General features: G+C 36.6%; 1 protein-coding gene and 1 non-coding gene across 2 annotated transcripts; one reads left to right on the top strand and one right to left on the bottom strand.

The window, feature by feature from the left end:
* Positions 1-13,436: 13,436 nt before the first annotated feature.
* LOC131645412 (small nucleolar RNA R71) lies at positions 13,437-13,543 on the bottom strand. Its single transcript, XR_009297036.1, has one exon. It is a non-coding gene; the product is annotated as a small nucleolar RNA R71 (small nucleolar RNA).
* An 870-nt stretch (positions 13,544-14,413) lies between these two features.
* On the top strand, positions 14,414-15,932 carry LOC131662512 (uncharacterized). The gene is made up of 2 exons (XM_058932321.1): positions 14,414-15,142; positions 15,894-15,932. The coding sequence occupies exons 1-2, from the start codon at positions 14,414-14,416 to the stop codon at positions 15,930-15,932; spliced, it is 768 nt and encodes a 255-aa protein (XP_058788304.1).
* Positions 15,933-23,810: the final 7,878 nt, after the last annotated feature.

Below are 23,810 nucleotides of genomic sequence, written 5' to 3'. Positions count from 1 at the left end.
CTCGATATATGGAAGATTGTGTCAAAATAATGTAGTCTAGTGTGTGTTGAAATATCGAAGGAGCTTCTTCGACAAGTATTTCGACTTAGGCCTAATTTTGTAGTGTTAGCAGAATTAGGTATTTTGGGCTTTTGTAGTTTTGGGTTTTGGGTTTTGGGTTAGGAAGAAAACAAACCTAAAACTATAAATAGAGGGAATAATCCATATTTTGTAATAAGTTGAGTGTTCGCATACTTTGCAATTGCAAGTGAATAAGAGGTTTTCCAGAGTTTGTGAACAAATAGACACTCTATAGAAAATCATCATCTTCTTTTGTAGTACGGTGGGAGAACTGACTTTTTGAAATATTGCGGATAGCAAGAGTCGCCAACGACTTTTATTTTATCCAAATTATCAGAAAGGCTAAAAGAACAGGAAAAACCTTTTAAATAAAAACTGAGTTCGGGGGGTAATTTATGCAAAGGGGAGGTGTAAGGCACCCTTTGCATCCATGGTTTTCCATGGGCTCTTAATTGCTTTACTCTTTTGAAAGAAAAGTGTAGAAAAGAAATAAGACTTTAGGTTGTAAATAAACGTAGCTTTTTGAAGATTTTTGAGAAAAGGGTAGAAAAAGATTTTAAACCAGAGCATGCAATTAAGGGCAAATTACCTGGTTAGATGAAAAATGTTCTTTTAGCCTTTCAGGGCTATCCATACCATAAGAGGGTAGGGAAGTCCTTTGATTTGGAGGTTGAAGGGTCGTCGAATTATCGTTCGCCACAAGACTGTCCCATGCCATAGAGGGGCAGGTAGTCTAAGAGAAGGATCAGAATAGCCTCTCGTTTAGGCAACCAGAGGATACCTCAGCACTTCAAAGGCAACTTCGAGGGATGAGATCATATTTAGCGAATCGAAGGCAGCATCATTAGGGACTTATGATCTTTCAATGAACTGAGGGCAACATTGCTGAGGTATCCTCGTATTCGAGAGACTTGGCTATTCTGCATTTTAAAACACAAGGCAACATGCAATAGGCAACAGGCAACAAGAGGGGTACCATAAAAGGTGCGTGGGTGCAACAATCACGTGACCAGATTCAGTTATATTATCTTGTAATTAATGACTCTAATTCAGTTCAAGGTTACACTCCCTAAGTTACTAACCACGCAGTTAATCAGAAAAGTTAAACCCTAATTACTATTACAACCTCGGAGCAATTACACAATAAAGCCAAAAGGGTTTATGGGCAAACCACAAAAAGAAATAATTAAGTAGATGATAAGTTCAGGGTTACCAAAGGTTTGAGCTTTAATCGATATGGTTAACCCTGAAAATTGGAAAAGGAAAAATAGACAGAAAAGGGGGTGAGTGTATGGCCAGTTCATCGATCAGAAAGGCAAAGATAAATAATTGAAATCAAAAAGGCAAAAATAATTAAATTAAATTAAAGACAAAAATAAATGTAAAAAGAAATAGAATCGGGGACTTAGCTTTGATCTGATATGGTTCGCAGTCGGAGGAAATCCAGGTGCTAACCTTGAAAACTGCACAAAGAAAAAACAAGAAGATCTTCAGTGTAGGAATGATCCTCGTAAACCCTGGTTAGGGCACAAGTTAACCATGGTTAATAGAATAAATAAAACTAAATTAATTAATTATTGGTTTTCAACTTAATTAATTAAATCGGTAAAAAAAAGCTTTCGATTAAATTATCTATCCCTAATATATGTTTTAATCAATTAATAAAAATCTTGATAATTAATTAAATAATTAACCAATTAGATTAATTTAATCATTTAATTACTTAAATCAAATAAAAAAATATTAATAATCAAATCAAACTAATTAATTGATTATGAAAAATAAATGATTTTATAAAGAATAAAATTTAAAAAAAGTTTTGATTAAAAGAAGATGTAAAAGGAAATTTATTAGACAAAACAAATTAGCAAAAGAAAACAAAATTATATAATTAAAATAATAAAAAAAATAAGAAAGGACTCAGCTTGGATTCAGTGTGGCATGGTCATGAGGTTCCATGGTGTGCCAGCGTCTCCAGGACGTTGGATCTGATGGGGAACAGGATCTGATAGTGGTGGCTGACGGTATACTGTAGGCGTCCCTTGGTCATACGCACCTGATCTACAACCTTATAAGAAGAAGAAAATAAACAAAAAACTTTTGCAAGAAGCCAGGCTCGAACCCTGGTCCTTGCGTATGTCAACCCTTTGGCCGCACGCTCTCTCCACTAAGCCAATTTCATTACGTTGTTAACAAGACAAACAACACATATAATATAAGAAATTTGTTTGTTCAGAAATTCAAAAAAAACACGCGCCTCAACTTCTTCTTCTTCGTTGGACTGCTGAAGCAATGGGAACGTTTTTTGCCACGGTTTTGCAATGTTGCCAAAGCCCTGCAAAATACAAACTCACCAAATACCGTGAATAAACTCCAATTAAGCATATGGAATCGAATTGAAACAAAAGGAATGCAAACCGTGAGTTGTTTGTGATAATTTCAGATTCTTTGATTAATGGAAGCGATATGGTCAACCTCAGAAAGCCACGAGGAAGCGTTTTGGATGTGTGGGAGAGCTTGAATTGGTCTCAAACTTTTTCTGCCATGGCACTTGAATTTACAGTTTTTTGAAGCTCTCCTATGGTTCTTGATGCGGCCAATCCTTCTGAATTTCGTCTGAATTACTTTAGGTATATATAGAGTGTGAATTAAGTTGAAAATCTTGATCAAAATCCAATGATTTAGATGATTGAGCCTTTGATTGAAATAAGGATATTCTTTGATTGAAATCTTCCTATTTTGGTCTCAACTTTCTCATATTTCTCCAATCAAGCCTTGTACGGATTTTTTAATCAAATATATGAGATTTGGCCATTTGATATGAATGGAAAACTAATTTCATGAATAAAATCTAATTATCTTATATTTACTTAATTTATTTATTATTTAAAAGAATAAAAATTCAAATAAATAAAAAATAAATGTCACAAAAATAAAATGATTGATTTAAAAGTCTTTATTCAGCTCATGGGCTTGTTTGGAATCCAAAAAAAAAAGGCCCAATGGTTTAAAACATCAAAATTCACCATTTTGTATTAGGTGCATTTTCTCAAGATCGACCAACTTGCGCAAGCCATAACTCCTTCAAATTTTATCATATGGAAGTGTTCTAGGACTTTTTGGAAAGCCCAAGATGTCTTCTACAAGCCTCTTTGGAACATATTTTTCATTTGAACATATTTCATTTGGAACACATATAATATAAGAAATTTGTTTGTTCAGAAATTCAAAAAAAACACGCACCTCAACTTCTTCTTCTTCGTTGGACTGCTGAAGCAATGGGAACGTTTTTGGCCACGGTTTTGCAATGTTTCCAAAGCCCTGCAAAATACAAACTCACCAAATACCGTGAATAAACTCCAATTAAGCATATGGTTCGTTCCAAAATCCTCTTCTAAACATGTTAGGGGCATCGATTTGGCCTAATTACGCTTACAGTCGAAATCCCCAATTCAAACCGCAGAAACCCTAACTATGGTGGGTCTCCAATACTGCAACGAAACACCAATTAAACGGCACAGGAAGCTTCTAAACATTATCATGATGCATAATATACGTTCATATGTTATTTATGATGAGTACAAGAATGGAATCGAATTGAAACAAAAGGAATGCAAACCGTGAGTTGTTTGTGATAATTTCAGATTCTTCGATTAATGGAAGCGATATGGTCAACCTCAGAAAGCCACGAGGAAGTGTTTTAGATGTGTGGGAGAGCTTGAATTGGTCTCAAACTTTTTCTGCCATGGCACTTGAATTTACAGTTTTTTGAAGCTCTCCCATGGTTCTTGATGCGGCCAATCCTTCTGAATTTCGTCTGAATTACTTTAGGTATATATAGAGTGTGAATTAGGTTGAAAATCTTGATCAAAATCCAATGATTCAGATGATTGAGCCTTTGATTGAAATAAGGATATTCTTTGATTGAAATCTCCCTATTTTGGTCTCAACTTGCTCATATTTCTCCAATCAAGCCTTGTACGAATTTTTTAATCAAATATATGAGATTTGGCCCTTTGATATGAATGGAAAACTAATTTCAAGAATAAAATCTAATTATCTTATATTTAGTTAATTTATTTATTATTTAAAAGAATAAAAATTCAAATAAATAAAAAATAAATGTTACAAAAATAAAATAATTGATTTAAAAGTCTATATTCAGCTCATGGGCTTGTTTGGAATCCAAAAAAAAAAGGCCCAATGGTTTAAAACATAAAAATTCACCACTTTGTATTAGGTGCATTTTCTCAAGATCGACCAACTTGCGCAAGCCATAACTCCTTCAAATTTTATCATATGGAAGTGTTCTAGGACTTTTTGGAAAGCCCAAGATGTCTTCTACAAGCCTCTTTGTAACATATTTTTCATTTGGAGATTTTATCATGATAATACTACTCCTGACAAAAAACAGCTTTTTGCGAGCTTCTAGAAGGACCTATAATCTTTTGATCCATATCTCTCAAATGAAGCATTCTTAGACTTGGCATGTGAGAGACAAAGTTGTAGAGAATTCAATTTCCTTCAAAATGAGCTTTGGATGGGAAATTTATGATATTCCATGTAGGAGTTATGGCTGGTCAAAGTTCAGTTGACATTCTCCTATGAAAACCCTAATTTAGAAACTTTTGAATTTGTTGATTTTTGATCTTTTCTTGATGAACCATGATCAACTCTTGATCAAATGGTGAATGATACTTCATAATAAGGATGTTGACTAAAAATCAGGAATTTTGACTGTACTTTGACCACAGTTGACTTTTAGGTCAAACTAGTCGACTGTTGATTTCTGAACAATTGACTGAGCAATCTTTTGAATTGAAGCTTGTACTTTGCCATATAGATAATTTGAAATATCATAAGCCATATGAGATCCATTGGAGACTATGATTCATTGATTTTCTTCAGGGAAGTCAAAACCTTAGTTCATTGAGCCCTTGTCTAGGAGAGTGTGTCTTTGAGTCTTGAATTTTGAAAGGAGAAATGAGATGGGCAAATTTTGGGGTATGACATCTTTCTTTTAAATTTTTGTAAACCTTCCTTTTCTTCCCAAATTTTCATTCTTGTTTTCTTCATTGTAATTGTGTAGCGATAAAGAGTTACTCAAAGGTTTGAGTTTAATTCCAATAGGAATATGGGTGGCAAACGGAAATGTTTGTCCCGTTTAGGCCCGACCCGCAAAAACCCATGAAAAAACTGTGGAGCAGGGCGGGCACATTTTAGAGTGCGGGCCTAAAACCTTGGTCTGTCCTATAAAAAGGTGAGGACAGAGGCGGATCCGCATGCATTAAACCTTTTAGGTCTAAAAATTGTAAAATTTAAAATAAATAAAAAATCTGGTGGTTGTAAAAGCCTGCAAAAAACGTGGCAAGGAGGATGGAGAGGACACAATAAAGGGATCAGGTGTGAGGGAAAAGCTCTAATGAGGTGTTTCAATGATGTCAAAACATGTCTTCTGAGTTTGGAAGTGGTGCTAGTTGATAGGATGAACAATGAAGCATGAAGGATCCCAAAATTGGCATTTTTGGACTTTTCAGGTGCATAGGTCGACTCATGCCAAAAGCAAGATTTTTGGATCAGCCTCGGGAATGCTCAGGTCAACCTATAGGTCGACGCATCCTGGAAAACAAATTTGCAAAGCATGCGTCGACGCATGGCCCTGTTTAGGTTGAAGCATGTCAAATTGGGAAACCCTCGGAAATGCTCAAGTCGACCCATAGGTCGACGCATGGCTTGATTATTTTCCCTCCTGTCACTCTCGGGTATGCTCAGGTCGACTGCCTTAGTTGTTCAGTTGGACCTGCCGCTTAGAAAACCAGTTTTTAGCTTTTCAATTGATGCTTGGCCTTGGATAACACATATAAGTCATGTTTGGTTCTATCATTTGGTTTTTCAACAAGAAAAGTGAAATAGATACACAAGTCTCTCATCATCTTTAACCTCTCACTCATCCATTAACAACTACACATAACAATTTTTGTCGATCAAGGTGAGGAACGTGTGTTGATAACGTCCGATAGTAGAAGATTGCGATCTTGTTCGGGTTAAGAGATTGTGGGTTTCTCTTGGATAAAATCTGTGGGATTTTCTCCTCCAAGATCTTGAAAATTTAGGGGGTTTTTGCACAAATCGAAGCTTCATCAGATTCAGCCGAGTGAAGAGATTGAGGAATTGTGGGTTAGCTCAATCATATCACGGTAACCGGAGGATTCTGAAGATTGATTTAGGGTAAATTCTAGAGATCGAAATTGGCCGAGTGAAAGGTTTGCGGAACGTTGATAACATGCAAACGGGTAGCGTTAAACGAAGGTTTGTTCTAAGGATTTGACACACTTGGTTCAGCTCGAATCAAGGGAAGAGAAGAGTATTAGATCAATTTTCTGCAATTGTAAACACTTTGCATCTTAATATCAAATATCCTAATTCTAATTTTAGAATTAGGGGCAGACGTACCCTACACGAGGAGGACAAGGGGAACTTCCTAAAAAAATCGTATGTTGTTTTTCTTTCTCGCATTTTACTTTCATTTAGCATAATTTGTGTTATTGTGAGCTGTTAGAATTTGGTGTATTTTGCACACCAAGTTTTTGAAAAATTAACAAACACACAAATTATTGTCGTTACTTTGATATAGTACATTGGTAGTAATAAAAACTAAGTGACAAAGTTAAGCAAATTGATAAAATAAAGTATTGATTCACTTTTCATCAATCAGTTGGTTTCGCATATCCGGTATTCCAATAGCGGATTGTTTATAGACGATTTCAAATCTAGGGTACGTTCGTTTGAAATTTAAAAAGCGCTGAAAATAAAATAAGGGATCTATTCAACCCTCCCCTTCTAGATCTGTCATATCGTCTAATAATTGGTATCACGAACACCGATTTATCTAGTGCTTTGCATATAACTTTTTAGAAAATGGAGAACGATCCTAAAGGGGCGTACAATAGAGCGCCTGTTTTCACCAGTGAAAACTATAGTTATTCGAAAGACTGTATGCGTGTGCATATCAACTCCATTGATAGAAAAATATGGAAAGTCAATCTCGAAGGTCCTATGGCAATAACCATAACAAATGAGGTTGGCGTCACCAGACCCAAATCTGAAGCACAATGGGATGAAAAAGATGAAAAGAATTATGCCTATGACTGGAAAGCTAGAAACATGATTATAGCTTCCCTAGGGGTTGATGAGTACTTTCGTGTCTCACATTGCGAAACTGCTAAGACAATGTGGGACGCGTTTCAAATCACTTATGAGGTAACAATTGATGTTAAACTAGATAGAATCAATACTTTAACGCAAGAGTTTGATCTCTTTCACATGAAGCAAGGTGAAACCATTGCGGAGATGCAAACGAGATTTTCTCATATTATCCATCGCTTACACACTCTAGGACATATTACTCCCAATGTTGTTGCTACTAATAAAGTTTTGAGATGTCTTAGTAGGGAATGGCAACTGAAGGTCACAACAATCAAGGAAGCCAACTATCTCACTACTTTGGATCTTACGGCACTGTTTGGTAAGCTTGAAGAACATGAGCAAGATATCATGAATCTAAATAACCATGAAAAGAAAAAAAAGAAAGAAAAGTCAAAATACACCGAAAAGAAGTCAATCGAGTTAAAGGCTTCAAGCTCAAAGTTATTCACCAAGGATTCGTGTGAAAGTGACTCTAGTGATGAAGGTAATAGTCCGAATGAAGATATGGTCTTACTCGTAAGAAAGTGTAATAGATATCTACGCAAAAATGAAATAAAACATTCGGACAACAACCTCGTTGACTATAGAAGTCAAGCCAAGCCCAACAAGCAAGATGAATGTAAGAAATCTAACTCAAAAGGATCATGCTACAATTTTGGTAAACCTGTTCACTACAAGTCGAAATGTCTGTCGCTCAAGAAAGACAAGACAAAGAATTGATAACACAAATTTATATAGTATACTTGACTTAATTGTCATAAATAATGTTATCATTTTCATTCAATTAAATTACTTTATTTTAGTATTATGCTGGTATTTTTGTTGTTTCAGGCGTTATGTTCATGCAAGAACCATTTGGCAAAAGAAGAAGAAATAGCCCAAGAATCGACCCAGAAAGGAAAGATAACGTAGAAAATGGGAAATAGAGGTGCAAAAGGAAGAAAAGGAGAGACGACCATCTTAGGCCCAATGTTGAAGGCCCACGTCTCCATGTGAGACGCCCTTCTCACAAGGCTGGAGACGCCCGTCTCACTAGTCCACAAGTGGAGACGCCCGTCTCACACGTTCAAACCACAATTCTACGTCACCATGAAGGAGTCGTCCGTCTCCAATAGAATAGCGTTTGAGACGCCCGTCTCAAGACCCATACAAAGTTTGAAGACCCATGTCATTCGTTTCCTATTTTCGTTTATTTTTCCTCACATAAATTTCTACACCGGAAATTGTTGTGAACTTTTAACTGGTCTAACCTTACGTTAGATTCAAGTTCTTTTTAATTCCTTGCTTTACTTTTCTCGTTGAATAATTAATTGAAGAGCAATCCAACTGACTTGTGGTGGAAGTTCCAGTACTTCAAGATTTAAATATAATTCAAGTACCTTCTGATTTCAGGTTTCTTATTTATAGCATTTATTTATTTATGCAGACTATTGCATGATGATCTATTGTATGCCAATTAATATGCCTGGAATTATGAACCGAAATTGTTTATGCATGTTTAATTTAAAAAGTATGTCTGGCTAAATTAATCATATATCGGTATGTAAATTAATCTAACCAAGGGATCCGAAATAAATTGGCCTAAATAATATTTTATTGAAAATCACCTTTTTCTGGTTTAATATCTAATTAACAATATTAAATGTTTGTTACGGGAGTAAAAACGGACTAAGGTTTAAAATCAACAGAGCTAGAGTTTGAGATTTAAAACCAGATAGTGGATACTAGACATAAGTTTTAAGGACAGGGAGAGCGTATTAAAACTGATTAGATATTTATTTATTTTCAAAAAGTTTTTTTAAACTCGGTGGGACAGCGATAGCGTATGTTAGAGATTACTAGCATAATCTAAATCAATAGAGCTAGAGTTTGAGACAAAGGTTTTTAAATAGATATTATTTACATGAAAAAGGAATTTTATTACTTTTGTTTTCAAAAAGTACTTCTAAATCTAATGGGACAGCGAGAGCGTACGTTACGAGTTAGGACTATAGTCTGAGTCAATAGAGCGAGAGTTTGAGATGAGGACTTTTAAACTGACTTAGTTAGTAAAGGATTTTTGTTAGATTAAAAACCAGGCCAATGGAACTTCGGATTCCCTAAGTTCGACGAATTACATACTGTCATACCCCAAAATTTGCCCATCATATTTCAAAATATTTTGGCTCAAGCCTGGTTATCTCTCTCCTAAGCAATCAACCCACAATTAGGGTTTAGCTTCTCTCAAAGGTCAAATCAAGTTCCAAGACCTCAAATGGATCCCATGGCCACTCATATGCTTCAAAGGATCCTCATGCCAAGTTTCAAGCTCTAATTCACCAGACTGCTCAATCAATTGCTCAAATGGTCAACAGTCGACTAGTTTGACCTAAATGTCAACTGTGGTCAAAGTATAGTCAAAATAACCTAATTCCATCCAATATATATAGACATTGTTCCCAGATGCTAGGGCACGAAAAGGAGAAGGATTGGCAGCCTCCAAGAACACACTCAAAATCTCAAAAATCTTCACAAACTAGGGCACGAGTGAATTAATTTTCCAGTCATTCTCAAAGCAAGCCAATCGTTCTATTCTCTCCCTGAGGAGTCAAAGAAGAGGTAAGGATGGTAAGATAGGATTTGAATAGCCTTAAACGCACACCTTTCACCATTCATGTTCAAGAGCATATGAGTTTCGTTTTCCATATTCTCTCGTGTGTTGATTCTAACTAACGATTTATGTAAATTCTTAACGTGTATTAGAGCAGGGTTGATGCATAGCATGGGAGATTCAAGCCCTATATACGCACTTGCCATTGTTAGGGCTTCAAGAGTGAGGATTTTCGTTTTCTATATTCCAGGCCTTATCCGCGAAAAACGATGGTTCCATCAGACTTGTAACCTGCTAATTAGTAGGCCTGGTCATTAGATTTGTTGTTTGATTCTTTTTTTGCAGAAATTTGTAGTGCAGTACTAGCTGCGAAAGATTTGTAGCAAATGCGCAGCAAATACCCAAGCGAATTCGTAGCGAAAGGTGGAGGAAGAAGGTGAACAGTAAGGTTGACATGCTGACCGTACGTGGATTGCTGCCATTCGCTGGTCAAAAAGTCCACATCTTCTCTCAGTGTGTGATTGGATCTTTCAGGGAGACCGGGACCCATGCGCTTCTTATTTTGTTTTTCTGTTTTATTATATGATAATTTAGTGGAGAATGATAAACGACTTCACAAGCGCAGCACACTTGGCAACTAGCAGTTGTTAACAACTCTTAAGACTGGGGTTCAAACCCAATGCAATACTTTTTTTTCTTATAAGTTATATGTTATGGTTTTCCTGCAGATTCAGCGCTATTCACTCGCAGGCGACCACAATAGACCTTCATTCTCCTCCGCAAGATCTCCGTCAATAAGGATCTGACGCCCCAAGATGCAAAGTGCACCATAGACCATCAGGACGCTTCCTCACAGAATCACAGCGCCAGGTTCTTTTGATTTTATTTTAAATTTTATTATTTATTCCTTTTAATTGATTTTAACCCTTTTCTTTTTTTATTAAAAACCCTTTTACTTAACTCTTTTAAAAAATTATTATTATTTTTTAAATTAACAAAATTTATTCGAATTAATAAAATTAAGTTTTTGTGTTTTATTTAATAATTTTAATTAGATTTAATAACTAGGTTTTAATTTAAGTTTTGTAGATTAATAAGTTAATTTAGTTTTTTAGGTTAATATTTTAATTTAGGTTTTCTAATTTAGATTAATTATTTAAATTTAATTAAATTAATTTTAGGTTAATTAAACCACGTTTAGGTAATTTAATCAGATTAGGTTTTTTTAAATGATTAAGGTTCGTGATCAAAATAAATTTTAAACACTAACCCTAGTTTAGGTTTTTAACCTGCTTCGTTCTATTAATCATGGTTAACTTGTCCCCGTTTGGGGTTTGCCTTCTTGCCTTATTTATTTTCATCGTCTGTCTAAACTGCGAGGTTTACAATTTTAATTTTTCATCTATAATGTATCTGCCCCAAAGCCTTGTAAAAAGTTTTCTACCTTTCAGCCTTTATTTTCTGTTACCCTCAGGGTTTTATTGTAATAGTTTAGGTTTTCTTTTCCGCCTTTATTTTTTTTGCCCACAGGTGTTTATTGTACTAGCGTATGAACTTTTAAATTCTGCCTTTATTTATAATTGCCGTGGTTAGTAATAATAGGGAGTGACAAGCCTGCTAATAAATTTAGTTTGCCTAAATTATAAGATAAAATATCCGAACTGAATCACCTGATTGTGCCACACACACACCTTTAGGGTAACCCTTCTTGTTGCCTGTTGCCTGCTGCCTTAATTTGTGAAAATAGTCAAGTCCCTCGAAGACGAGGATACCTAAAGCAAATGTCGCTCTCAGTTCATAAATCATCATAAGATCATAGTCCCTTCGAAGTTTCCTAACAAAAAAATGATCTTGTCCCTCGATGTTGCCTCGGAATATGATGATTGTCCCAATTGCTAAGGTATCCTCGCCTGTTGCCTAAAATGACTATTTTATCCTTTCCTAGATTACCTGCCCACTTTATGGCAGGGATAGTCTTATGGCGAACGATAACTCCGATGACCCTTTTTAAATCCAATGAAAGGACTACCTGCCCTCTTTATGGTATGGATAGCCCTTTCCCATTAAAGTCTAAAAGAACAAAAATTCTAAACTTAAGGGTATCTTGTCCCTCGATGTTGCCTCGGAATATGATGATTGTCCCAATTGCTAAGGTATCCTCGCCTGTTGCCTAAAATGACTATTTTATCCTTTCCTAGATTACCTGCCCACTTTATGGCAGGGACAGTCTTATGGCGAACGATAACTCCGATGACCCTTTTTAAATCCAATGAAAGGACTACCTGCCCTCTTTATGGTATGGATAGCCCTTTCCCATTAAAGTCTAAAAGAACAAAAATTCTAAACTTAAGGGTAATTGCTTTTTAATTGTTTGCTCTTTTTCAAATTCAAATCAAAATCTTTTCCCACTCCTTTTCAAAATCAAATTCAAAAAGACTACGCTTATTTACAAGCTAAAGTTCTTCTACAAAATCGTTCCTCATTCACACACTACAAACATTTTTGAAAACAAAGTGAGCAAAGCAATTAAGAGCCCATGGATAAACATGGATACAAAGGGTGCTTACACCTTCCCTTTGTATAACTTACCCCCCGAACTCAAAATCTTTTTAAGGTCTTTTCCTGTTCTTTTAGCCTTTCTATAAATTGGATAAAATAAAAGTCGCTGGCGACTCTTGCTTAACCGCGACATTTAAAAAAGTCAGTTCTCCCACCGTGCTACACATACCGATATCCGCCCATTTTAATATTTTATTTAGATCTAAGTTTTATTTCCCCCAAAAAGCATTATTAATATCACTAGCCTTAGCTTTACATAGTAACCTTTGATAACGGTAGATCGATTCATGGTCCCTGTGGATTCGATATCTTTTAAGACTACCCGAAACGATTGTGCACTTGCAGTCCTCCGATTAATAGACACATAAAGTCGCGATCAAGTTTTTGGCTCCATTGCCGAGAACTATTTAAGTCGATATCGTAACTCGCTGTTACACCGTAGAGACTAGGGAAATTTTTTTCCTTTTCTTTGAACGATTGTATGCCAAATACTCGTTTACAAGGAGGGGAATCAGTACAACGAATCAACGAAATTGAACACTTTATTAACATAAGGCGTCGAATACATCATCTTCGCAAAGTAGAACCAATTCCAGTTTCCCAGGAATTGATTCCTACCCCTGAAAATATAATTCAGAAATAAGAAATGGCCCAAAACCGTCCGCTTCGAGATTATGCTGCCCCCTCTCGAGCTGAACCGCACTCAAGTATCATACCTCCCGCGATTGAGGCGAACAACTTTGAACGGAAACCTTTGTTAGTGCAAGCTATGCAACAAAACCAATTTTCTGGAAGCCCTATGGACGATCCTAATCTCCATTTATCCGTGTTCGTGCAATATGCAGACACAGTCAAAGCTAATAATGTCATTCCTGAGGCGATCCGATTACGCCTTTTTCCTTTTTCCTTGAGAGATAGAGCTAGAGCATGGCTTCAATATTTACCCTATAACTCCATAGCTACCTGGGACAAACTAAAGAGAGTTTTCTTAGCGAGATACTTCCCGCCAAGTAAAATCGCAATGCTAAGAGGTCAAATCAACGAATTTACCCAAAAAGACAATGAATCTCTCTTCGAAGCTTGGGAGCGATACAAGGATATGCTGAGACTTTGCCCGCATCAAGGACTTGAGCCATGGTTGATCATCCATACTTTCTATTGTGGTTGTTATATAACACCAAAATGACTATATATGTCGCTGCAGACGGAGCTCTTATGGATAAACCTCATAACGAAGCCTATAACCTCATTGAGAACATGGCACAAAACCATTACCAATGGGGAGGAGAACGAACCGCTGCAGAAAAATCTTAAACCAAAGGAGGAATGTGCGAAGTCAGTGGTATAGACCGCGTTAACGCCAAAGTGGATGCCTTGACTCAAAAGATAAAAAACCTAACCATAATTCCTGCAGCCATCGCGACTGCTGTAGCTCCTAATTGCGAGATATGCTGATTAACTGGACATGTCATTTCTGAATGCCAACTGTTGACAGGTATTCCACCTGATCAAGTGAACTACGCTCAGGGAAACCCTTACTCAAACACGTACAACCCTGGATGGAAGAATCATCCTAACTTTTCGTATAAGAACAACAATGCATTGTACACACCTGGACAAGCACCTGCTGTACCACCTGGATATCAAAAAGCACCCGTAGCTTCTCCGAACTCCCCTGGGAAATCGAACCTAAAAGTCTTGGTGGAAAATTTCATAGCTACTCAAACTCAAACCAACAAAGACTTCCTTAATCAAAACTTCCACATTAGTGAGAAACTAAAACAATTAGGGAATAAGGTAGACGCTTTAGCTACACATAACAAAATGCTCGAAAAACAGATTTCTCAAGTACCACAACAACAAGTGTCTACTGCTGCCCCTACTGGCACATTTCCCGCTCAACCATAACCAAATCTAAAAGGACATGCGAATGCTATTACACTACGAAGGGGAACAAACTACGAAGGACCAACTGATCCTAGAACTCAAAACACACCCATGTCACAGCAAGAAATGAAAGAATCTAAAAAGGCATCAACTGATGACCAACCTGCTAAGAATAGTGAAAACGAAATAGAAGTGGAGGCTGAAAAAGAGAAACCCTACGTACCTCCACCACCATATAAGCCACCCATCCCATATCCTCAAAGATTAGCAAAATCCAAAACTGAGGCACAATTTAAGAAATTTGTAGAGCTTCTAAAACAATTAAATATCACAATACCATTTACAGAAGCCATAACTCAAATGCCTTCTTATGCTAAGTTCCTAAAAGAATTTCTTTCTAATAAGAAGAAACTCGAGGATAACGAAATCGTTATGCTTACCACAGAATGTAATGCCATCATCCAAAACAACATGCCTCCCAAATTAAAAGATCCTGGTAGTTTCTCCATGCCCTGGGTAATAGGAAAGACTGTTATAGACAAAGCCTTGTGCGATTTAGGAGCCAGTGTTAGTCTGATATACCTTTCATTTTGTAAAAAGCTAAACTCAGGTAAGCTAAAACCTTCAAGAATGTCCCTTCAACTTGCAGACCGCTCAATCAAGTATCCGATAGGAATGTTAGAAAATATCCCTGTACGAGTAGATCAATTCTATATCCCCACTGATTTCATCATCATGGACATCCAAGAGGACTCTAGCATCGCCATCATATTAGGGAGACCCTTCTTAGAAACCGCCGGTGCAATCATAGATGTTAAACATGGAAAACTAACCTTCGAAGTAGGAGAAGAGAAAATTGAGTTTATTCTTCAGATTAGGGAGTCCTCTGACCAGATTGAGTTTGTTAATCTGAGAAATTTTTCTCATGCTAACATGACCCAATCTTCTGTGGCAGACCCACTGCTCTTCGTTAACAGAAAGAAGGCAAGTAACCTGCTGTTTTTTAAGATCTGAAAGATCAATCTTATAAATGTTATTCTTTCTTTTGCCTGTAAATAGGATTGAGCCATCCTTTTGACTAACAGCTCTACCAGACTTTTGATTAAAGATTATGTCATAACCATTGTCACTTAATTGACTTATGGACAATAAGTTATGAGCTAATCCATCTACAAGTAGAACATTAGTTATAGAGGGAGAGTTACCAATACCAATGGTTCTAGAGCCTATGATCTTGCCCTTCTGGTTCCCTCCAAACTTTACGTCTCCTCCAGATTTAACTTCCAAACTTTGGAACATAGACCTTTTTCCCGTCATGTGACGTGAGCATCCAGAGTCCAGGTACCATGACATGTTTGTCTTTTGTGTTGTTAAGGAGATCTGCAACAGGGATAGTTTTATCCTTAGGTACCCACATTCTTTTGGATCCTTTGAGGTTAGTTTTTCTCATGTTCTGATTGAACTGAGATTTAACATGGGGAGTATCAGAGTGTGCAACATGATGTTTCCTAGTGTGTGTGACATGGAAATTCTTAGGATGTGATGTGTATTTAATATCATGTGAATGACCATACTGGAATTGTTTATACAGAGGTTTATATTCAATAACCATCTTGTCAACAGGTTCTAGTTTATAAGGGATATCTCCCTCATATCCTATACCAATTCTCTTGTTTCCACTCACTCCATATATCATAGATGCCACCTGGCTTCTACCTATACTTCTGGATAGGAACTTTCTGAAACTCAAGTCATATTCTTTAAGAATATTGTTTGTGCTTGGAATCGAAGCATCTGGACTAGAAAATGTTTTTAGACTTTCAACATCTTTTGTTAGTTTTAAAACGTTCTCCTTGAGTCCAGAGTTTTCAATCTCAAGTCTCTTAGTTTAAGATGCAAAGGTCTTTTTGAGACTTTTGTATTTGATACTAAGTTTACTCTTGATTTCCAGAAGTTCTGAGAGACTAGAAATATGTTCTTCTATAGATAGTTCAGAAAATACCTCTTCAGAATCTGAGTCAGATGCAGATTCTTCTTCACCATCTATAGTTGCCATGATGCAATGTTCGCTTGCTCATCTTCAGAGTCTGACCCTTGATCGGTGGAATCTGAGTCATCCCAAGTGTCCATCATGCCTTTCTTCTTCTCAAATATTTTCTTGTGATTTTCTCTCCGAAGCTTAGGACATTCATTCTTGAAGTGTCCTGGTTCTTTGCATTCATAGCATACTATGCCTTTCTTTCCAGATCTTCTGGGTCCAGAAGATTCTCCCTTTTCAGGTTTCTTGAAGCTTTTAAATCTTCTCAGCTTGCTTTTCCAGAGTTAACTTACTCTTCTAGAAATAAGAGATATCTCATCTTCTTCTTCAGATTCTGAGTCATCAGATCTTCCTTCTCTTGCCTGAAAAGCGTTAGTACAGTTTTTATTATTTAACTTTAAAGCAATAGATTTACCTTTCTTCTGAGGTTCATTTGCGTCAAGCTCAATTTCATGGCTCCTTAGGGATCTTATGAGCTCCTCAAGAAATACTTCATTCAGATTTTTAGCAATCTTGAACGCTGTAACCATTGGTCCCCGTCTTCTAGGCAGACTTCTGATTATCTTCTTGACATGATCAGCTTTGGTGTATCCTTTGTCTAGCACTCTCAATCCAGCTGTCAGAGTCTGGAATGTTGAGAACATTGCTTCAATGTTTTCATCATCTTCCATCTTGAAAGCCTCATATTTTTGGATGAGAGCCAGAGCTTTTGTCTCATTGACTTGAGCATTCCCTTCATGAGTCATCTTTAAAGATTCAAAAATATCATGGGCTGTTTCCCTGTTTGTTATCTTCTCATACTCAGCATGAGATATAGCATTCAGCAATATAATTCTTGCTTTATGATGAATTTTGAAATCTTTCTTTTGAGCATCACTCATAGTCTGTCTACTGATCTTGACTCCACTAGCTTCAGGATGTTTCTAACCATCCAACACCAAGTCCCAAAGGTCACCATCTTGACATAGAAAGCAGCTCTCTAGCCTATCTTTCCAATACTCAAAATTTTCACCATCAAAGACTGGTGGTCTGTTGTATCCATTTGAAACTGTTACTACCATTGTTGTTTTGTTCAGCAGGAGGTGGTACTGCAGCTGCCATTTGCGTGTGTTTTCCTCCTGAATCTTTTATCTAACACTGTTAAGTGCTTGCACCTAGAACCAAGGCGCTCTAATGCCAATTGAAGGAGTGAAAAACACTTAGAAAGGGGGGATTGAATAAGGGTTTTTTCTTTTTGGCAGATAAAAACAAGGAACACAATTATTTTTATCCTGGTTTGTTTGAACTCAAACTACCTCCAGTCCACCCTCACAAGTGATTTACATCTACTGAGGATTTAATCCACTATTAAAAAAATGATTACAATGGTTCTCCACTTAGATCAACCTCTAAGTCTTCTTGAGTCTACAGATCACAACTTGATCACTTAAGGAATTTTGGTTTACAAAGATATAATCAAATACAAGAGATTAATGTTGCTTCTAATAAAGCTGTAATCAACAAATGATATTTCTCTTAAGCTTAAGTTCTAAATCTCACTAAGTATACAAAAGTATGTGAGCTTGAAGATGAAGATTGCTTCTTTGTTCTTTGGCTTTTAGCGTGAGAAAGGTTCAGAGTCAGATGATGAGAATATGAAAAATGGACGTAAGCTTTCTAACGTTTCTCCTTGCTAACTTCTTCCTTTTATAGGCATGAGAATATGACCGTTGAACAGTACTGCATTAAATGCTTTGTGTGTACAGTACAACGTTGCATTTAATGTTTCACACTTTTGTCAACTACCTCGAGCCTTGCAATAACTGCTACTTCTGACTTTGCTTTTTGTAGCCATACTTCCAACGTTCCTTTTGTCAGAGACACAGACTAGTCTAGTTAGTCTTTTCATCATTTGCTTTCTTCTGGACTCAGACTTTATGTATTTCTTTGATCATCAGAGTTTCCAGCGTTTGGTGCAGAACAAAACTTTAGTGCTTCAGCCTTTAGAAGTTCTTTAGAGCGTGATACCTTTAGAGCTTCAGAACTTGCTTTTGATGTCTTCAAGACCCTGTTCTGATGAGAGCATTTGAAAGCTAATGTAGTGCATACTCTTTTATATTTTTCCTGAAATGGAAAACACAATTTATTAGAGTACCACATTGTCTTCAAAACTAGAAAATATAATGTTATCATCAAAACTAGAAAATATGATCAGAACATTTCATGTTCTAACAAGAACGTCTAGCCAAACACTCTTATTTTTGCTACTTAGACAGTTACTCAGGTTTCTTCCAAATGCCAATCCATCCTGAGACCAATCAAGAAATCTTGGCTAAGGTAAAGGGGGACTCTCCGGTTAGCATTTCTCATGTGTTTTGGACGATAACATTGATTAGGAATATTGTCGAGGTCAATTGGATTATATGTTAGGTTTAGGGAGGTTATAATTGATGAAATTGAATAGATTATTGGTTAATAATGAGTTATTTTGATGTATAATGATGTATGATGATGCAAATGATGATTACTTGGCTGTATATGATGTTTAGAATTGATTTTGGACTTAGAATGTGTGAGATCGCAGGGTCTGTCGCAGACCTGAGAATCTGCAAAATCGTACGTCTGCTAAGCGGAGGGGGTCTGATAAGTGGAGGACCCGACCTAGTTAGCTTCTGTCTAAGGTCGCTAGTGGTCCACTGAGCGAAGATCTGAAGGTAGTTCGCTTCTGTCACGAGTCAATAGTGGTCCGCTGAGCGGACCTTGCTGTGGAGAAATTTTCCAAACTTGAAAATGATGTATCTTTTAAACCGTTGGCCAGCTTTGAGTGCCGTTTTGAGTATGATGAACCTCATAAAATAACCTATGTGTTGAAATGATGAAATGAGGTGTAACTTTTGATTATTTTAAACCATGATTTGCTTGTTTTTATGAATGATGTGTTGTGGACATATACGATGAGATATGACGATACATGCTATGTTTAAAATATGAGTCGTGTGATGATTTGTTTGATTTTATGATGAAGCTTATGAGACACTCTATGCGAGGATATGAGTATGATGTGAATATTTTTTTTGTTTGATGGATGATGTATTGTTGACATATATGATGGAATGTGACAATATAAGATGCGTTGAAAATATGATTATGTGATGATTGTTGAGAATTGTATAATGATGATTGATTTGTTTTGGAAGATGTGAATACATGTATGTTCTTTATGGGTGATGATGATGAGGATTGATGCGGATATATGTATGTTCTTAATGATGATGATCATTGATTGTATTTGAATGATGCTAATGTATATAAACATACTTTGATGATGATGATGATGGTTGAGTATTGGATGATGTTATTCATAGACTTGACGATGGTATAAGTATGTTTCATATGTGTTAGCATTCATTCATAAGCATATGTTAAGGGCTGAATCTAGATGATGTTGTGGATTCAGTGAAGGGCATAATTCCCATTGTGCGGAATTTGTGCTGGCAGGGCCGTATCGTGATGATGTTTGATCGGTTGGTGGGTTATTCCCATTGATGATGTTTGGTACCACATGCATAGTGTCAGTTCATTCATATGCAGGATTTCATAACATGATTGAATGTGTTTCAGTGTTATGAATTGATGATGTGTTGGTTGCGTGTTTTGTTGAATTGCCTGAATATAATATGATTGGGTGAACGATATAACTATGATGTGTTATTATTTATGATGCGATATTATTTGTTAATTGTGATGAGACTCACCCTTAGATGTTGTCATTTTCAGATTGAGGATAGCGACTTTTACGACTTGGTGAGGATTAGCTCATGAGTCAGTGCGTTTAGTTTAGCGTCAGTTGTCATGCTCTGATATTGAATCACTGGGGGGAATGCTAGTTTAGAGTCTATGATTATACTCTATTCTGTTTTTATTGTATTAATTTTGTGGGATATTGCATAGATGATGTTATGCTTACACGAAAATGAATATTCCGATGTGTAGAAACATGATTTTATAAAATTGATGATTGTCCCTTAGTGTGACATGACAATTGACTTATGATAAATTGATTTATTTTAATTGTGGCACCCTTGTTTTTATGTTTTACTCTGAATTTTTATTTAATTGTCGCGGGGTTTAGAAGGGTGTTACAATAGTGGTATTAGAGCAGGTCGGTCCTTCCGACCAATTGTCGAGTCAGTTGAGTTACGCGGCAGTTGAATACTGTCGGTGTATTATCCCTTGGTATGCGACATGTGAGTGAGTCACTGTCGGTACCAGTTGTTTTGTTGCAAGATTTGGTTTGAGCGAAGTGGGGAAGGAGCCTTGCTTCTCGGAAGAGGTTCATTTACAAGTTTGCAAAGAGGATTGATGTCGTGATGTTTCAGATATGGAACTTTGGCGATGGAATGTGTTGCTCAAGTTATAAGAATGTTTGGAAGCGAAGAGATATGATAAGGGGATGTTTAGAATGTGATTGATTTGAAGAGGACGAGTCTCGGAGTGGAATCTCCATAAGCAAAACACAAGAAAGTTGCTGAACTGTTATGAAACTTCGAAAAATCATAATTGGAGTTCTGGACATTCGTTTTGAGTTCCGTTTGAAGCATAGGAAAGCTAGAGAGATGAACTTTGTTATCAAAATGGTTGCAGCAGCTGTAACTTATTTAATTGTGACAGGATGATGTTGGAAAGAGGTGCAGTTACGGTTACATTTGTCCTTAGAACTAGACTTGTTCATTGTTACCGCACGAAGCGTCAGTGTCAGAGTTGAACGGATTGAAGGAATAATTAAGAGGTTTGTTGAGAATTAATTTTAGGAATTAAATGTACCATTTGAGAAGTTTTGGAGATACCGTAGAGAGTGTCGATGCATGGTGACGATGATGCATTTTGGATGACGTTGCAAAATTCATATCTTGAGTTCCGAGTGTCGGATTAATGTGCCGTTTGAACCTACGTAAAGGAGAGATTATGTTCTACCTTATGGGAAGGTTATAAATACAATAGAGGTGATCCTATGAGGAGAGAGTCTGAGGTCAGTTATGGAAGCGTGAAACTTGTTGAATAGGAATGGTTATTACCGCAATTGTTTGAAACGAAGTTGAGTAGATCATGTTGGTGATGAATAAGTTGATGAGGTGTTCGGTAATAAAGATGATTTGAGTTACGATGGATTTTAGTGAGGAGAGAATTAGTAGTAAAGGTGAAATAAACTTTGGAATAGTAGAAGTCGTATTTGTGATGCCAAAGACACGACAAGTGTAAAAGAAGAATTGCAGAGGATTTATGACACGTATTGATGTGAGGAAGACTTTGTTGAGATTCCAAGTGGAATGATACTTGTACGCGAAAGATGTCATGGGATTTAGAGTGAAACCACGAGTTATGAATGTTGTCGCGGTCTTTTGCTAAGATGAGGATTTTGATTTGGAACGAGATAAATAGTAATGTACGAGTATATTAGTGATCATGAAGTTTGGAACTACTTAACAAGTGTGTGATGCTAAGTTACTATGAAGGGGATTGTGTAAAATGTTTAGACGTTGGTGTCTCACCGACAAGATCCAATAAGAGGGAAGTGTGCGAGTTGTAAAGACTCAAAGTGAATTATTGGGCCATGACGATGTTAATGAGTTTGAGTGCAAACTCGGAAAGGGACACTATTATGTAGTAACGACGGTTTGTACTTAAATATGGTTGTCGACTATCTATTGACAAATTTAGGACTTGATCACCCTAAATCTCTTGTTGGTAGTAGATGGAATCATATAAATGGGATGAACTTGTTTTGTTACCTTAATGGTATAAGTTGTGATGGATATTAAACCGTGAGAATAATCACCCACCATGTTGTGTGAACTTATGAAGAAGTGAATATGAAGGAGTGTAACATAATGGACAATGACTTAAGACGGGTAATCAGAGTCGCGGAGCGAAAGTGTGATGTGGAGTAGTCTTATGAGTACTACTTGTGAGCAGTGACGAATTAATATGTCGGAAGCCTACGTAGAGTATATGTATTGATCTATATGTTGGACTTAGAATCTAGTGGATGTAAGGATTCCGTGCCAGAGGATTAGAACTCTTTTGAATAATTGCCGAGATGATGAGCATGTTATTATGGTTGTACGTGGTTGACGAGTATGCATTCGGCGGAGTTAAGACGATGAGTTGATACTATATGATGCTATAATAATTTTGTGTCGTTGTTAAGGTGTTATTGTAGATTCCAGATAAAATGAGGAATTATACTCTATGAAGGACGAAGTTGATTTAATTCTTAGAGAAGAGTGGGACTCGGTTTGAGCTATTTTGTAAGCAATGGTATATTGAGGCTGATGAGTGTGATTATAATTACTTGTGTGTACTTGTTCCGATGGTTAGAATGTTTTAATAGAGGAAGTAAATTAGGAATTTGTTTTTGAGTGCGAGTAAGTATTGCTAAGTGGTAGATTAGTACCACGTATGATAAAGAATGATTCTCGAACGAATGAGTAAAGAGAGCCAGAATTGGGTAAAACTCGGAAATCTAATTGGTAAGGATGGTTGTAATGAGTAATCAGAATGGTGCATCGAAAGCGGAATGTAACGTGTTGGATAATTGCTTGTGTGACTTGAGAGGAGTCAAATAGTTGAAATTCAATGGTATAGGAATATGATTATTGAGTTTTTTTTGAAGGAAGCAGTTAGTGAAAAGTGTAAGTATTATTTTATTGCTCATATGGGAAAGTATATTTAAGGTCGGTACGTTTGGTAGATGGAATGCATTACTACAGTGTTGATCAGGTGTGGTCATATCATGGTTGTGTAATTATATTATTCAGTTATTGGACGCATTGTATGGGTTGTACCTCAATGTTCTATTGTTCTTAACCTTTTGGAGACATAACGAGTGGTACTCCTTTGGAGGGTCAAATTTGACGTAAGAGTTAAGATTTGAGTGCATGAGGCATGCTTTCTGTTGGTAATATCAGGTGGACTTTTGAGGATCGACTAATGGGAATGTTACCTGGGAACTGGAGGGTTAGACGAAAGACTCCTATCCGGAACTTTTCACTGGAGGTATGTTTTCAGGACGAAAACTCTTTTAGTGGGGAAGAGTTGTAACCCCTGTATATTTTAAATTCTAATTTAATTGAAAATTTAATTAATAATTAGAATTATTGGTGGTTTGTGGAATTTAATTGGAAAAGAATGGTTTATGGTGTTGGGCCATGTGTGATGTTAAGGAATGAGGGGGCTGTTATGTTAGTAAACGCTCTATTCTAATTAAAGGTTATTTTATAAAATAATAAGGAATTGGGAAGAAAGGAAGGGAACGTGAAAAGAGTTTGGAAAAAGGGAGAACATGAAAGAACTGGAGGATTTGGAACACGAAGAACGTGAAAGAGGAAATGTAGAGGGAGAGACCAATCAAGAACTCTTGGCTAAGGTAAGGGGGGACTCTCCGGTTAACATTTGTTATCGTGTTTTGGATGATAACATTGATTAGGAATA

The sequence above is a fragment of the Vicia villosa genome, linkage group LG1 (assembly GCF_029867415.1).
Source record: "Vicia villosa cultivar HV-30 ecotype Madison, WI linkage group LG1, Vvil1.0, whole genome shotgun sequence".
Classification (NCBI taxonomy): domain Eukaryota; kingdom Viridiplantae; phylum Streptophyta; class Magnoliopsida; order Fabales; family Fabaceae; genus Vicia; species Vicia villosa.
This window is presented reverse-complemented; position numbering and strand designations above follow the sequence as displayed.

Coding starts and splice junctions, on each gene's coding strand:
- LOC131662512 (XM_058932321.1), top strand. CDS start 14,414: ATGTCACAGCAAGAAATGAAAGAATCTAAAAAGGCATCAACTGATGAC. Junction 15,143..15,893: donor ATGGAAAACTAACCTTCGAA/GTAGGAGAAGAG, acceptor TTGTTTATACAG/AGGTTTATATTCAATAACCA.